This window comes from Aquarana catesbeiana, linkage group LG09, assembly GCF_042186555.1.
Source record: "Aquarana catesbeiana isolate 2022-GZ linkage group LG09, ASM4218655v1, whole genome shotgun sequence".
NCBI lineage: Eukaryota > Metazoa > Chordata > Amphibia > Anura > Ranidae > Aquarana > Aquarana catesbeiana.
This window is the reverse complement of record NC_133332.1, coordinates 51273883-51291830: the sequence shown is the minus strand read 5'-3', so window position 1 is coordinate 51291830 and position 17948 is coordinate 51273883. Positions and strand designations below refer to the sequence as shown.

The following is a 17948-nucleotide window of genomic DNA, read 5'->3' as shown; positions in this document are numbered from 1 at the left end:
AGTGACGTCTGGTCACCTTACTTAAGCCTTAAGACTACCTAATACTAGTGAGATTATTTACATTCATTTGTGTCCATATAAAAAGAACTGTAGTTTAATGCAGTTATCTTTTGAGGTTTGAAGTTACAGCTTGTTTATGAAACTTTACATTGAAGCTTCTTTTGAAGTTTGTTCTTTTACAACAGATACCTATAAGGAAGAGTTACAGAATATTAAAGCTGAAGTCGGGGAGTCTGTGACGATAAGCTGCAGTAAGCCGGAAGTCAGTTCTTTCTCTGCAGCATGGTCCTTGTTCCCTGGGAATGAGAACCTCACCTTCCACAAGCGTTACAAAGATAGATTCACCAACAACAGCCTGAATGTCACTATTACAAACCTGACAAAGGAAGACTCTGGGGTTTACTGTTGCGCTGTGAAGACTGTTAAGAAGACATTAAAGCGTTTCATAATGCTTCAGGTTATAGAGCCATGTAGTAGTGGAGGTAATGTATCAATATTTGTTTAGCACTTTTTAACTGAGTAATTAATTTGTTTCTAATTGCAATCTGTAGATTAACATCTCTCATCACAGTGCCCTGTGCATAAAGAACATTCATTTACATCACAATCATTTAATGTGGAATTAGGAGCGCACTGTGGTTAACAGACACATACTGACGCTGCTAAATTGACATCTAGGTTTCAGTGATTTCTTTGTAGGCTGGGCCAGTTGATTGGAACCCAAGATGGAGTAAAGGCACACAGAGACCAAGAAAAGAGGCACCGTTATTATTTAGTTAATTAGAAGTAACAAATAACATGTGGAAGGCAGCGGCAAGGTACTTACTTAACAGTCCCAAACAATATGGCATCAGTAACTTGATAGCGTAGGCAACTCGGGTACAACAGTTCTCAGCAACCTTGGCGGTACTTCAACACACTCCCAGCACTTGAGATGATACTTTGATAATGATTACATTACCAGAGCAGCATCTGAGTGAAAGGGGTGGCTGATAGGAAGAGCAGTGATGCAAATGCACTTAGTAGACTGATAGGAGAGGATCCCTGTCCCAACTCTCTAGGATCCCCAGATAGTGGAGCCCCAAGTGGTTTCCCTGCTCTGTCCCTCCTCGACAGGAACCTCTCCTAAAGTATTACATACTGCCCCTAACCAGTGGGGATCCTGTCCCTACTCTATCCACTCTGCAAATGCATGCCAACTGCAGTGGGATAGTGCTATTTATTAGCATTTACCTCACTAAAGATGGATGTGGAGGTCAAACAGTGTTACAGCATCCAATCAAACAGCTGCTCCCCTGATGACACCTACAGAGGCTGAGGAAGAACAAACCTCCATTCCCTCTGTACAGCGGCCAGCAAAATAGTGCCACCTACAGAGGAGAGAAAAAAATGCACCTGCCTACATCTTTTTTGAGGACAGCAGTGGCAAGACATAAATCTAATCTGTTCAACTAATGGTGTTTTCTATCTGTAGGGCGGTCCTACCAGTGGCAGCTGGTGTTTTTTTTTTTGGGGGGGGGCAGCCAGCTACACCCCACGCCACGGTGCGGCACTATCAACCCCCCACCACCTGCTGTCCTTACCGTGGATGCGGCAGTTGGAGCTGCTGTGGCCATCATCCAGCGTGGCGGGCTCTCCTGGAGTCCTCTCCGCGGTGCGTCTCCTCTCTGCTCCTCCCGCTAGGCATCCAATAGGCTCACCTGACGTTTTGGCCAATCAGGATCATACCTGCTTCCTGATTGGCCGGGAGGACGATCAGTGTTGCAACAGAGAATATTCATTCGCTGTTGCAACACACCTGGGTGGGCTCCGGACGCATCCTCTGAGACCTGAGTCCACGCTATTTAGAAGCCTATTAGAGCCTATGGTTCTAATCAGGTGCTTCCAAAATAAAGCCTGGCAGCTGTAATTCATGTGCCCGGTGCCCTGAAAGGGGCTGGACACATGAATAGGGGGTGGCGGCGGCGGCCGTGGATAGATTCATGCTATGCATGAATCTATCCACTGCATATAGGGGTGGAGAGGAGAGAGGGGGCAACGCCCGGGCGCCCCTAATAGACGGGCCGCCACTGGGTTCTACATACTGGGGTTGATTAACTAAAGGCAAAAAGACTGTGCACATTTACAAGTGCAGTTGCTCCAGAGCTTATTACTAAGAGGGAAAGCTTCACTTTAGAAGGAACACCCAATCACATGCAAGAACAATAATAAAAAAAAATGGAATTTCTGCTTGCACATAATTGGAAGATGGAAGTCAGCAGAGCTCTTCCTCATTTACTAAGCTCTGGAGTAACTGCACTTGCAGAGTGCACAGTCTATTTACCTTTAGTAAATCAACCCCACTATTTTTTGCTATTGAGTAATATTTTTAAACAAAAATGGCCAAATTACAGTTTTACACTAATTGGTAATACATTTAAAGAGTAACTCCACTTTTGTTGAGAAGAAAAACATTCCCCTCTGGGTGATCTGTGTAGACTGCAAGGATTTTAACAAACTTTGTAGCAGATTCCTACCTTTTGTTATTCTGAAGAAATAGCTGTTTGTTTATCTGTGTCCATTAGCAAAGTGAATCTAATGGGAGTGTCTTTATAATTATCAATCAGCTGCTGCACCTGCAGGGCTCTAATGAGGGAAGAATACATGATTTACAGATGTCTTGCAGCATCACACCTTTTCTTGTAAATGACTGCAGCATCCCAAACACATTGCACTCCACTTTTCAGCTTTTAAAAAAGTGCCCCTTTTTTATTTCATACCTGTAGTCTATATACACAACCTGTCTACAAAAACTCTGAGTAGGCAACCCTCTGAGTGGTTGAGCTCAGGGAGAGATTTCATGCACTGAGCATGTGTGGTCTTTGAATGAGCCGCATGCTTAATACTTAACATCCTCCCATTTAAGCAGGATAAAGGAGAGGGTTTGTGGGAAGGCCATGTATCGCCTACAGATATGGAATGACAAGGAAGAACTTTTTTTAAAAGCTGAAAAATGGATTGTAATGTGCTTTGGATGCCTGCAGTGCATAGGGGGTTTTGTGGATAATGTGTCTAAAAATGAACTAACTCTGTAAGGGTCCAAAATTACCTATTGCATTTGAAGGAGAAAAACTATTTCACAAACATATTTGACATTTAGTAAAATAAGAATTTTTTTTTTTCCATGACAGGTGTGGGTGGTGAACACCAAAATCAAACAGATATACCATCATACATCCCATATGGTGTTATAGTGCTTCAGACTTGTATCATCTTTATCCTTCTTGTAATGGCTTTTAGGCGTCCGCGTGCAGGTATGTCTATTTTAGAGTGAAGAATTAGATATCTAATTAAGGGAAGAATTAGCCGAATGCTTCATATCAAACATTGTTCAAATCACCCTGCGAGTACATTTCATTAGCCTACATAATGATTTTACACTTAAAGTAGAACTATAGGCAAAACTTTTTTCTTTATTTTGGATAGAGTAAGGGAGGGTCATAACCCCTGTAAGGTTTATTCTTGTGCCATTGGGGAGATTTACCTTTACTTCCTGTCCCATAGCCAATACAGGAAGTGAGAGGAAATACCTGCACATTAAGGGAATTCCTTGGGGACCTCCAAGTCACCAGAACTAGTGTCCCCATTGGAAGATTTCTCCTCTATTACTTTTCTGGGGACAACCCGAAATTTGGGATTTTCTTTTACTTTCACTTTCAATGATAATGGTAAAGAGGACAAATAGAGAGGGTAAATCCCTAATCCCTAACAGGGGTACAGACAGTAATAAAAACTCCCCTATCCAAAGTTAGAAAAAGTTTTTCTTTTAGTTATACTTTAACACAAGGTATTCAAGGCTGATAAAGTTCATTCACAGTAAAAACTTTTTTTTTAATTCATTTTGGATGTATTCATTTATTCACTTTGCTTTATGTATCTTTGTTAAAAAGATATTTTCTCACTTCATGTCCCAGTGACCACACAGAAAGTAAGGGAAACCTCAGAGGTGAAGCAAAGAGAAAAAACCTGATGGAAATTCTAATCTGTTCCCACTCTATTGATCTCAAATACTATGATTGCTTTCCCTTTTTACTTCCTGTCCTGGTGACCACACATGAAGTTAGGAGAAACAACCCCCCAGTGTTGTCAGAGAGAGAGCAATAAAATTACAACAAACATTCTGACCCTTCCCCATTCCATCCAATTCCTTCAAAAACTGTGTTATTCTATAAACTAATGCTCGCCATACACTATACAAATTATCGTTCAAACTCATTTTCAAAAAACGAACACTCGGCCGTGAGAGCAAACGATAGTGCCATCATGTACTGACCGATAAATCGTTCAATTGATATAAATGAATCAGTTTTTTGTTTGTTTTTTTTCACATATACCTAGTGAAAACAGTTTGAATGAGAAACACATTAACCTTTCAATTAATTGTTCGTTCGGCAGAACATTTCCAAACTTGTCCTTCGTTTTTTTGGCTCAAAAACGTCACAACCGATTACCGATGTGTGCCCATTAACTGGCCAAAAAACGAATGAACTGTCCAAATGACTGAATTTTGGACAAGTTTTCATATAGTGTATGCCCAGCATTAGCCTTTAAAATATTGTTAAGAAGACATCATTACAATGGACCTCATACATAAATTAAAATAGAGAGGATAAAATGTTTTTGGCAAAAGCAACCAATCAAATAGTCATCAATTTTCAAAACTTTAACAGTAACTTAAAGAGCAAGCCCAAGCATTATCCAAATTTACCCCAAGCCTCTCAACTACCTCTAGAGCACGGATCTCCAAACTAAGGCCCAGGGGCCAGATCTGGCACGCTACAAAATTTTATCCTGCCGAAATCTGATGTGCGCAGACTGAGGATCCCGATCAGTTGGTCACCGCTGATGGGAATCCTGATGTAAGGGGGCTCTGTTTGGGGACCCAGATGTAAGGGGGGTTGTAAAAGAAGACCTGATGTAAGCTGGACACTGATGAAGATCCTGATGTAAGTGGGAACTCTGATGGGAATACTGATGTAAGGGAGGACACTGATGGGGATCCTGATATTAAGGGGTACTCTGATGGGAACCATAATGTAAGAGTGACCCTGATGGAAACCATGATGTAAAGTTGGACTCTCATGGGGACCTTGATGTAAGAGGGGAATCTGATGGGGACACTAATGTGAGGGGGTTCTGATGGGGGGACCTGATGTAAGGGGGAACTTTGCTTTGTTTTTCGTAAGTTCTCTCTCTTATGTTCTGAATCACATTATGCTGATTCTTAAAAAGTAAAAACAAAATAATTAATTGATATTTGTAAAATATATGATGTGGTCTTTGTACAGAAAAGTTTGGTGACCTCTAGCGCATGAACTAGACTTGTACCTGTACAGAAAAACAACATTTATTACTCATTGTGATATTACCACTAGGGATGGGCCGAACGGACCCCTGTTCGGTAAGCACCAGAACTTTCAAACACGGTGAAAGTTTGGACCCAATTAACAAACCTCATTAAAGTCAAAGGGACCTGAACGTCAAAAATCAAAAGTGTCCATTTTGAAGGCTTATATGCAAGTAATTGGGCATACAATGGTTATAGAATTCTCATTGCGTAAAATATTGTTTCAAAACGTTTGTTAAAAGCATTTAAAAATAAAAAGTATCACTCACATGTTAGGGTGCCTGAACATCCTGGTACCCGACGTGTGTAACAGGTGATTTTTTTGGGAAAAATCGTCCCACAACGGTGGTAGTTACCGCTAACCATGGTGCTGCTTGATACCCTGTGTTCGTCTGGGCGGAAGTGTGTCGCAGTGACGCGGTAATACCTAGACGCGTTTCAGCCAATCAGCGATCCATCATCAGGAAGCTTATTACGTTTCATATCCATTGACGCTTGGTTCTTTCATTTTTACATCGGTCAGTATCAACTGGTTTAACAGAAACCAGACGACATTCAGACCGTGTGTACAGCAACCTGTCCAACAGAAGCCAGCCTATTGTACGGCTTCTGTCAAGCGGCCACGCTGTAAAACCAGCAGCCGACCGGCATCAGATCAGCGCTTGCAGCCAATGGCCGATGTGTTCTGGTGGGGATGGGCAGTCCCCCTGTCAGAACACAATAGCTCAGCGGGGAGATTGCCGTACTAACATTGCATAGTTAGTACAGCAATCTCTTTCGTTATTTTTTTGTTCAGTGTGATTAGTTGAACGAAACAAAAACCACCTCTGTGTACCAGGCTTTAGGCACACCCCAGAACTACATCTCGCAAGAGCTCTTTTCCTACATTCAGAGTTTGTGTGCAGGCTCTTGGTACTCCAGGTAGCAGAAAAGTTTTGCTAGGTAAGAAATAAAACTATGCATGTGGAGGGGGACAAAGAGTGGTGGGGAATAGGTGGAGTTCTATAGTCCAGCAAGCAGCTCTGACAACACTGCTAAGGATTTCACTGCAGCAGAGTTGTCAGTCTGAATAGAAAGTCTCCATGTCGTCATCCTACACAGAAGGATTTGTAGCAGATGAACAAGTAAAATATAGGGAATAGAGCACATATTGAAAAAATAAGTATCCTGAATATGTTTTTTATTTCTGTATATCATTTTGCCCTGATTTTTACTTTAATGGTTCTCATTTTTGTCTTTACAGCATCAACATCTGGCTTTCAAAGACAAGTCACTGGACACATTGTACGTATTTTTTTTATTTTTATTTCACACAATGTTTCAAATTGATTGAAAATTTTAATTTTAGTTGTAACCCAGATATTAAATAAAACCTGCAGTAATAAGCTGCAATTCCCTAATTCGAACAATTCACACTTTAATAATGAACCTGTATATAGTGTAGTTGCTTCTAGAAGCAGCAATACATGTAGAAATCTCTGTAAAAAAGAGGAAATACAGCACCTAGGATATTCATGGGAAATGAAGGGAAACATTTTTAAAACTGCTGCCAAAAAGTTGTGGCGCTGGTCTATAATCCCTTCTGTAATCACTCTGGCTTATACCAGTAGTGAAAATATAGATGAAAGTAATCCTAATCAAACATTTGACATGTGCAACAATAAACATAAAAATATATATCATGTAATGAATAATAGATTAATTAAATACAATGTGATGTGTAAACAATGCTTATTATTAATGCTTATCAATAAAGTTCAAATTCTGCAAAAAACTGGGAAATATTGTGCTACAAATGTAAAAATGTGCAAAGTACAAAAATAAATGTCCAATCAGAAAACAAAGTTCATTTGTGATCCAGAAGGAAGAACCCCAGAAAACCACAGAAAATCTTCTTAAAAGTATTATTCAAATCGATATAGGCGACATCCAGTGCAAATCCTTCACCATCCACACTCTATTGACTCACCAGAATTAATGTAAACCAGTTACTGTACTCCACAATATACCCAAAGGGGTTAATCTCCATGATCCTGGTTGCCAATATGGTCCCTCACATTTGAGCCCGCTCAAGCAAGTCCCGGTCACACATGAAATCAAGATAGAGGAAGCAAGGTTTCCATAGAGTAAAAATGTTTTTAGGACCAAACTTTTATTTAAAACATAGATCCACTCACATGCATTAAGTTTCTCCCCGACACTAGGGTAATAACGCTTATTAGTGTTTGGCTATCACCTCTGGCCATGATCTCAAAGCCACGAGTGTGATAAAGGTGTGCGCAACGATGTTAGCGTCCTTGCCCCGCCCTCTGCGTTTCATAATTTGACGTACTCTCAGGACACACTTAATGCATGTGATAAATATAAATATAAGTCTTTAGTGATAAATTTGTTTCCAATGAACTCCAGTGATCTCCACTTTTCATACACAGATAACCAGGGTAATAAGGTGCTGGTCCCTTTAGGACACCAATGGTCCCTTAATACCTCCACTGCATACGCTCAGTAACATGTTAGAATAAAGCATAACAAGTCTCCCATAGCGTAAAACCGTATGTACAACACTTTATTAAAATAGGAAAGACAAAAGCGCATGTAATGATGTGTATACTCGGCAAATAATGGTGTCTCACATCACTTCCGTTCACGGGGGCTCTACCCGTTGCATAGCATCACATGACTTCATCATGAAAATCAGATTGTAAATGTATGGTAAACTGGCTAAAAGACAGAATTCAGAGTGTAGTAGTTAATGATTCGTACTCTGAATGGTCTAAGGTTATCAGTGGTGTACCCCAAGGTTCAGTGTTGGGACCCCTACTTTTTAATATCTTTATAAATGATATAGTGTCTGGGATTAAAAGTACCATGTCTTTGCAGATGACACCAAGCTATGCAGTGGAATAATGTCCTTACAGGATGTCTCCAACTTACAAGCCGACCTCAATGCACTGTTTAATTGGGCGACTAGGTGGCAGATGAGGTTTAATGTTGATAAATGTAAAGTTATGCACTTGGGGGCTAAGAATATGCATGCATCATAGGTACTGGGGGTGGGGGGTACAACTGGGGGAATCAATAGTGAAGAAGGATCTGGGTATTCTGCTAGTTCGTAGTCTTAATAATAGCATGCAATGCCAAGCAGCAGTTTTGCAATGCAATGCAAAGCAAAGCGAGTAAAGTCCTTTCTTGTTATAAGAGAGGTATGGACTCCAGAGCGAGAGATATCATTTTGCCCCTGTACAAATCATTAGTATGATGTTATCTGGAATATGCAGTTCAATTTTGGGCACCAGTTCTCAAAAAGGGTATCGGGAAACTGGAGGAAGTGCAGAGAAAGGCAAACCAAACTGATAAGAGGCATGGAGGAGCACAGCTATTAGTAAAGATTAGAGGAACTGAATTTATTCTCTCTTAAAGAAGAGGAGATTAAGGGGGGATATGATCAACATGTACAAATACATAAATGGTTCATATAGTGAACTTGGTGTTGAGTTATTCACTTTAAGGTCATCACAGAGGACAAGGGGGCACTCTTTACATCTGGAGGAAAAGAGATTTAATCTCCAAATACAGAAAGACTTCAATATGCGATTGCCTCTTGGGGGATGCGGAAGGATTTTTTTCCCCCTGTTGGAGCAAATTGTATCATGCTTTGCTGTTTTTTTTTTTCCTTCCTCTGGATCAACTGTGAGTATGGGATTAAATATATAGGATTGTAAATACAGTGCCTTGCAAAAGTATTCACCCCCTTGGCATTTTTCGTCTTTTGTTGCCTCTCAACCTGGAATTAAAATTAACACGGATTGTTAGAGGGTTTGCATCATTTAATTTACAGAACATGCCCACAACTTTGAAGATGTTTTTTTTTTTTTATTGTGAAGCAAACAACAAATAGGACAAAATAACAGAAAAAGTCAATGTGCATAACTATTCACCCCTCTAAAGTCAATACTTTGTAGAGCCACCTTTTGCGGCTATCACAGCGCCAAGTCATTTTGGATAAGTCTCTATGAGCTTGCCACATCTTACCATGGGACTTTTGCCCATTCCTCATTGCAAAACTGCTCTAGCTCCTTCAAGTTGGATGCATTGCGCTTGCGAACAGCAATCTTTAAGTCTGACCACAGATTTTCTATTGGATTGAGGTCTGGGCTTTGACTAGGCCATTCCAACACATTTACATGTTTCCCCTTAAACCACTCAAGTGTTGCTTTAGCAGTGTGTTTGAGGTCATTGTCCTGCTGGAAGGTGAACCTCCGTCCTAGCCTCAAATCACACACAGAGTGGTACAGGTTTTGCACAAGAATATCCTTGTATTCAGCACCATTCATCTTTCCCTCAACTCTGACCAGTTTCCCAGTCCCGACTGCTGAAAAACATCCCCACAGCATGATGCTGCCACCACCATGTTTCACTGTGGGGATGGGGTTCTTTGGGTGACGTGATGTGTTGGGTTTGCGCCAGACATAGCGTTTTCTTTGATGCCAAAAATTTAAATTTTAGTCTCATCAGACCAAAGCACCTTCCTCCATACATTTTGGAAGTCTCCCACATGCCTTTTCGCAAACTCAAAACGTGCCATTTTGATTTTGCTGAAAGTAATGGCTTTCTTCTGGCCCAACTCTATGGAGCGTACGGCTTATTGTCATCCTATGTACAAATACTCCAGTTTCTGCTGTGGAACTCTGCCGCTCCTCCAGGGTTACCTTAGGTCTCTGTGCTTATGATAGATTTGATGGTGCTCCTGGGGATCATCAAAGCTTTGGATATTTTTTGATAACCTAACCCTGACTTCTCAACAACATTATCCCTTACTTGTTTGGAGAGTTCCTTGGTCTTCACGGCAGTGTTTGGTTAGTGGTGCCTCTTGCTTAGGTGTAGAATCCTCTGGCGCCTTTCAAAAAGGTGTGTATATGTAATCACAGATCATGTGACACTTAGATTGCACACAGGTGGACATCATTTCACTAATTATGTGAGTTCTGAAGGTAATTGGTTGCACCAGAGCTTTTTATGAGCTTCATAACAAAGGGGGTAAATACATACGCACATGCCAATTATCAGTTTTTTAATTTTGCTTCACCAAATTAGACTGTTGTGTTCCGATCCATTACATATAATTCAGTTTAAAAAAACATTGAACTAAAGGCTGTAATGTAACAAAATAGGTAAAAAGCCAAGGGGGGTGAATACTTTTGCAAGGCACTGTATGTGTGTATATATATATATATATATTGCTCCCGTTTTTATCCAAACTCCTCGAACGTCTGGTTTACAACCGACTGAGCGTCCACCTCACTGATAATAGCCTTCTTGATCCCCTTCAGTCTGGATTTCACCCTCAACACTCCACAGAAACTGCTCTCCTAAAACTAACAAACAATCTACTAACGGCCAAAACCAATCAACACTATTCTGCACTCCTACTCCTGGACCTTTCTGCTGCCTTTGATACGGTTGACCACCCCCTCCTCCTCAAAAAACTCCACGCCTTTGGTCTCCGTGACTGTGCTCTTCGCTGGTTCTCTTCCTACTTATCCAACCACACCTTTAGCATCTCCTACAACTCTACTTCCTCTTCTCCTCTTCCTTTTTCAGTTGGGGTCCCCCAAGGTTCTGTTCTTGGACCTCTCCTATTTTCAATCTACACCTCCTCCCTGAGTCAGCTGATAGCATCCCATGGCTTCCAATACCACGTCTACGCTGACGACACCCAAATCTATTTCTCTACCCCTCAGCTCACTCCCTCTCCTCAAGTATCACTAATTTACTATCAGATATATCAGTCTGGATGTCACACCACTTCCTCAAACTCAATCTATCCAAAAACAAACTTATAATTTTTCCTCCCCCATATGCCCCTTCCCCTGATCTCTCGGTCAAAATCGATGGCACAACTATAAGCCCATCCCCACATGCCAAGGTTCTAGGTGTCGTCCTGGACTCTGAACTTCCCTTCAAGCACCACGTCCAATCACTGTCCAAATCCTGCCGCTTCAACCTCCGCAACATCTCCAAAATACGCCCCTTTATAACCAATGACACAACAAAGCTCTTAATTCACTCGCTGGTCATCTCTCGCCTCGACTACTGACACTCCCTTCTCATTGGCTTACCTCTACATAGTCTATCACCTCTTCAATCCATCATGAATGCTGCAGCCAGACTCATCCACCTTACCAATCGCTCTTTCTCTGATACCCCTCTCTGTCAATCCCTCCACTGGCTTCCGGTCAGCCAAAGAATTAAATTCAAAATACTAACAACTACGTACAAAGCCATCCACAATTTATCCTCTGGCTACATCACTAGCCTAGTCTCTAAATACCAACCTACTCGTTCTCTTTGTTCCTCTCAAGACCTTCTGCTCTCTAGCTCCCTCATCACCTCCTCCCATGCTCGCCTCCAGGACTTTTCCAAAGCCTCTCCAATCCTATGGAATGCCTTACCCCAATCTGTCCGCTTATCTCCTACTCTATTAGCTTTTAGACGATCCCTGAAAACCCTTCTCTTCAGAGAAGCCTACCCTACCCACACCTAACAACTGTTTCTTAATTTTCTCCATCAGCTCACCCCCCACAGTTATTACCTTTTGTTTCCACTTGACCCTCCCTTCTAGATTGTAAGCTCTAACGAGCAGGGCCCTCTGATTCCTACTGTATTGATTTGTATTGTAAGTGTACTGTCTGCCCTCATGTTGTAAAGCGCTGCATAAACTGTTGACGCTATATAAATCCTGTTTAATAATAATAATAATAATTATATATATATATGTGTGTATATATACAGTGGGGACGGAAAGTATCCAAAACCCCTTAAATTTTTCACTCTTTGTTATATTGCAGCCATATGCTAAAATCATTTAAGTTCATTTTTTTTCCTTAGGAACCATAAGTGCAGCAGAAATTTTTTTGTAACCTTAACCAGATCTGTGCCTTGCCACAATTCTGTCTCTGAGCTCTTCAGGCAGTTCCTTTGACCTCATGATTCTCATTTGCTCTGACATGCACTGTGAGCTGTAAGGTCTTATATAGACTGGTGTGTGGCTTTCCTAATCAAGTCCAATCAGTATAATCAAACACAGCTGGACTCAAATGAAGGTGTAGAACCATCTCAAGGATGATCAGAAGAAATGGACAGCACCTGAGTTAAATATATGAGTGTCACAGCAAAGGGTCTGAATACTTAGGACCATGTGATATTTTAGTTTTTCTTTTTTAATAAATCTGCAAAAATGTCAACAATTCTGTGTTTTTCTGTCAATATGGGGTGCTGTGTGTACATTAATGAGGAAAAAAAATAACTTAAATGATTTTAGCAAATGGCTGCAATATAACAAAGAGTGAAAAATTTAAGGGGGTCTGAATGTATGTATATGTATGTATGTATATGTATATATATGTGTATATATATATTATTATTATTGGTTGAACTGGATGGACTTTTTTTTCAACCAGACTTTCTATGTAACTATCTAAGGAATGAGGGAGGAGACAGAAATAACACTCAGTGCTTTGGTTTGAGGCAAATACTATAAAAGGATATTCTTTGTTCATTTTTCATCTCTAATTTATGTACTGTAACGTATAGTATTCTTCTACTTTTAATCTTTACGTCTGGAGGAAAAGCGGTATAACCTCCATATATACAGAAAGGATTATTCAAATTAAGAGAAAACATGGAATAGACTCCATCAGGAATGAGTTCTGGCCAGCTAGTTGACTGTTTTAAAAATGCACAAAATAGGCCATCAGGAAAGATTTTCTTCCCCACTGGAGCAAATTGGACCATGCTTTATGAGATGTTTTTCTTTACCTTCAACTGGATCAGCTGTGGGTATAGTGTTTTATATATAGAGGTTTTCTATTAATTAATTTTTTTCATTGGTTAATCTAGATGGTTTTGTGTCTTTTTTTCAACCTGACTAACTATGTAACTATGTCACTGTTGCAGGATACAGAAGATCTTAAATATGCTGAAATCATCAGGCCTTCTCACCCAAGGGTCATACAATCAGAGGAGAAAGTCACTTATGCTCTTATAAGCAGGAACAAATAGAGCTTACATTGTTCATTTTATCAAAGGAGAAGTGCAAGGGTTAAACAAAAAATTGAATTGGCTATCACCAAGGTTCGTAAACTTGTAACTATAATCAGTACCCATATGGGCATCAAAAAGTAACAATATATTGAACTAACACAGAAATTTATAATACACTTGTGGCTACTGTCATTACATGATCAATAAAGCTGTGTACAGTAAAAACAGTGACTGTAAATAAACAGTAAAAAGTGTCCTTAATTATCCAAAACCAAGAAGAAATATGACCGATTTGAGCGGTCAAAAATTACAGTCCCACAAGCTGTGATGAAAACCAAGGTAGCACCAACAACTCACATGCAAGGCTTACCAAAATGCCTGTGACCCCCTAATAAGAGTGATCAACAAACGTAGAGCCTCGGGTAGAACAGGAGAATATACAAGCTTTGTGGGCGGAGATAGAACAAGGCCCGGTACGTTGGGAAGGCCAGGGGAAGCCATACAGTTGATAAATATAGGCAGCTGAGGTCCGTACGTTTGGAAGTCTTTCTCAGTGGCTTCATGTTGGTGATATTGGATTTGCTTTGCCACAAAGTGGTTCTTTCATGTTCTTTTGCTTAGCACATTTTCTGGCTGTTGGATCTGGTTGTAATTTCTCGAAGAATCCTCTTGGCCTGACATGAGCTCCCAGACTTACCCAGGCATTCTACGGCATATCCTAATGCATTGGGCTGAGTTAAATGACTGAGGAGTCTCTGTTAAGAAAGGTGTGGTTTAATTATTACAAAACATTCCTGGGTTTTATATGAAGATCATCCTCTTCAATGATGACAGTCTCTCTATTGTATTACAGTAAGCGTTTGTTGACCACTCTTATTAGGGGGTCACAGACATTCTGGTAAGCCTTGCATGTGGAGTGGATTTTGTCATCTTGATTATCCTAGAAGTTTTCCATTTCCATCATTACTTGTGGGACTGTCATTTTGGACTGCTCATATCGGTAATTTTTCTTCTTGGTTTTGGTTAATTTAAAGACACTTTTTTTTTTCTGTTTATTTACAGTCACTGTTTTTACTGCACGCAACTTTATTGGTCATGTAATGACAGTAGCCACAAGTGTATTACAATTTTCTGTGTTAGTTCAATATACTGTTACTTTTTGATGCCCAAGGGTCACTGATTATAGTAGATGCACTGCACTGTTTGGTTTACATTTAAGACTAGGCTTGGTATCAAGGCATAGCATTCAGTTGCTTTGTTTTTTGTTGCCACTAGCACAGATTTTAAGTATTTTATTAATTCATAATTAAAAACTGAGGGTTTAGTCCTCTGTATACTATGGAAATAAATAGTAAAAAAAATAGTAAAAAAATAGTTTAAAAAAATGGACTTTGTAGGCATATTTTTCATTAAAAAAAAAAAAAAATCACAATTTTATTGGTTGACAAAACATCAATGAAAAAAGACTCTGTATACTATGGTCCTAACTCTATAGTTTTGAGAGTCTCCAAGTTGGAGCACATATATAATGGATAAATTAAGGGCAAGTTTGCCTGGAGAGACCCCACTTCTCCTTAAAGGCATGGGGACATATTGGATGCCTAGCAATAGCACAATGGCAGCTGAAGGCAATCAATGTGCCCCCACACCAAATCAGCGAACAAGCTATACAAAAAGATGGGACCTGGGTACAGGTAAAAGTGAGCAAATGAAAGTCATTTTTAAGGAGGTGGATCAAGCTAAAGGTATGCGCACCACTGCACAAGTCTAAACCATTGCACCAGTTAAACATTGCACCAGTTAATCTATTGCTGTGTCCCAAAGCTATTTTAAAGCGACTGTTACTGTATCTTTTAAGTTTGCATCTGGAGGTGTTAAATACTGAACTGTCTAAGATCAATGTACCAGTACTGTGAAGAGAAACTCCAATAAATCAGTTAATTTATTCCACAAAGTCTGGTCCTAATGTACATGAGCTTATGTTGTCATTACAGTGTTATAATGAAGGGAGTAATTGCAGTGCTTGTGTAACATCACCATACAGAAGAAAGAGCAGCCAGTCCGGGATGGGGATGGTGGTGGCCATTAATGGAGTGTTCCAATCGAAAAGGTGGCTTGGTGTCTGTCTAAGCATGCCCTTCTCAGTGGTGGGTCCCTATGCTAGACCCACAGTGGTACAGAGCATTTCCAGAGAAAGGGCCTAAGCCACAGAAGAAGTGAGGCCTTGCAAGTGTAGGTAATCCCCTACAAAACCACGGGTTGGAGCAAGACAATTGTGCTGTGTTAAAGAACTGGTGGAGAGTATTTCATGTTTTGCCCTGTTAGCCACAAAATGCTCTATAGTCTAGTGCAGGTTGAAACAGACCCATGCCAAAGGCTGGTTAGGAGACGAGACCCTTCTAGTGTGGGGCCTGGCAGGATAATTCAAGATATGAATACCTGCGGGTGGTAAACCCACACTCATTATTACTGTTGTTGTGGCATAAATAGAATGGTTCCCCCATGCTGCAGTTCCCACCTACAATATATGAGTTGGAAGCTTCGGCAAACTAGATAGAGGCAATCTTGTTTCCTATCAAGCCTGGCTGTCCCTGCCCACCCCTTTCACTTTAATTTCAATCAAGGAGGCTTAGCTTCACATCTGAGTGTTACTGCAGCTTTCTGTTTAGTACCCTGTAGGACCCTCTCACTACTCATGATCTGCTGTCATTGTATAAAGAAGCACAGAGACCTAGTGACAATCTCACTAGGCCTTACAGCATAAAAATAAAAAGATTTAATTTAATAATTTCATCAACATGTTTATGAGGGGGGAAAGGAGGGACCAGAAATGGCAAAATATAAGCAGATTAAGCTTGTATACAAGGTTCAGTAGGGCGAACTCAGCTAACAAATTACTGACAAAGAGTCAGATTGCATACTTTGTTGTTACTGCTAGATGTGCTGATCATTGTGGTTCCCTAGGTATCATGAGAAATGAGCTTAGAATGAACACTGAAAAAAGAAGAAACATACACATGGGGATAATTATATCTACTCAGGTAGCAAGCAACTTTCTTTGCAAACATTCTGCAAATTTGCTTCAAGTTCTGGTTCAGTTATGTTGTGCAATAGTCATCCCACCACAGGGGTCGCTGTGGCTGAATTTTCATCTTTGCTCCCTGCTGTAGACTTGCAGAGCTCTTGCTGTAGATTCACCACTGCAATTTTGCTCCTGCTAAAGACTTGCCACGCAAATTTGCTACAAATTGGAAAAGTGTCAACTAGAACTTGTGCTTCAAGTGCTCTTCAAGTGTGCAACATGCCAGTGAAAATGTGCAGCAAGTTAACAAAACTTACAATTCAACACTGCCACAAATTTGTGGCAAGTTATCCTTGCTATCTGGGTATCCAACAGACAATAACTATTTCATTAATGGACTCTAAATGTATAATATATAGTATGTGTGTGTATGTGTTTTGGATCTGAGGGGCTTCACATTTTTGCAGGCATTTAACGAGAGATGAATTATGAATGTATCCATATAAAAGCAAGTTTGCGAAAACTTTAACAGTCAATAACAATTTCATTTGCAAATACATTGAATACATACACACTAAAAGCTATAGTATAGTTTCTCTTAAAGAAGAATTCTGGGATATTTTTACACAGTTACATTGGTCCAACAGGGGTAGAGATGTAAAATTTCTGGAAGTTTTTTTCCTGGGAAAAATTTAAATTTGTTTGAAATTTTTTTTTTTTTTTTTAGTGTGGAGTAGTTTTATGAATTAAAAGTCCTTTTGTTACACTGGCTGGCAAGGTAAAATGCAGTGTATAAAAATCAATTATGCTTGCAACTCTTCCTTACCTGAAGATGCTGCTGGTAATGAAACACTCTGGAGGGAAAAGCTACTTGCACTTTCACTATGAACCTCATCATTTCATTCCATAAAGTATTTTTAATGGCCTTAGGGCACCTTTGGCATGCAAGGATGTGTTTTGTCATCCTTGTAGCATTTGGAAAAGAAGATTTGCAAATTGCAGCTTTGCTCTCAGCAGAAATTGCACTGTAGAAATGTTTCCAAACTCTAGATGTTGGTCTCATCATTTTACTGACAGGAGGAAAAGGGAAAACTATTTACTGACCAGTCTATATGCTGTTATGGTGAAGAATGTTATTAGGAATCATTTTAAAGTTTAAAAAAATACACTACTTTGTTAGACAAATGTACCCTCTTACCTGTCAATTCAAGTGCTACTAAACCCACAACAGTAAAATCAGTCTGTATATGCACTAAAGCATGCTTGCTATACTCACTAAGGAACCTAAGGGGTTAATCCTGCACATTGTTTAAAAACCTTGTTTGAGCCTGTCTTCTCTGATCCTTCCCTTTGTCCACTGTCCCCAATGCATCTCCTGATAGTACAGAGCCTTGGGGATACTGTGCACATGATCAGTTTCATGTGTAGTGCTAGAGATTTTTTTTTCTGGGAGGGTGCATGTGATTAGCACATGGCCAATCAGCACTGTCCAGACAG

The 17948-nt window shown here is 40.1% G+C and overlaps 1 protein-coding gene across 1 annotated transcript in view; it reads left to right on the top strand.

The window, feature by feature from the left end:
- Positions 1 to 13482, top strand: part of LOC141107158 (uncharacterized) — a 49647-nt gene extending 36165 nt beyond the window's left edge. The window contains exons 2-5 of the mRNA XM_073597907.1: positions 186 to 482; positions 3171 to 3293; positions 6630 to 6670; positions 13343 to 13482. Of these exons, the coding sequence (XP_073454008.1) occupies positions 186 to 482; positions 3171 to 3293; positions 6630 to 6670; positions 13343 to 13447 (566 nt within the window). The 3' untranslated portion in view covers positions 13448 to 13482. The remainder of the gene's footprint in view (positions 1 to 185; positions 483 to 3170; positions 3294 to 6629; positions 6671 to 13342) is intronic.
- Positions 13483 to 17948: the final 4466 nt, after the last annotated feature.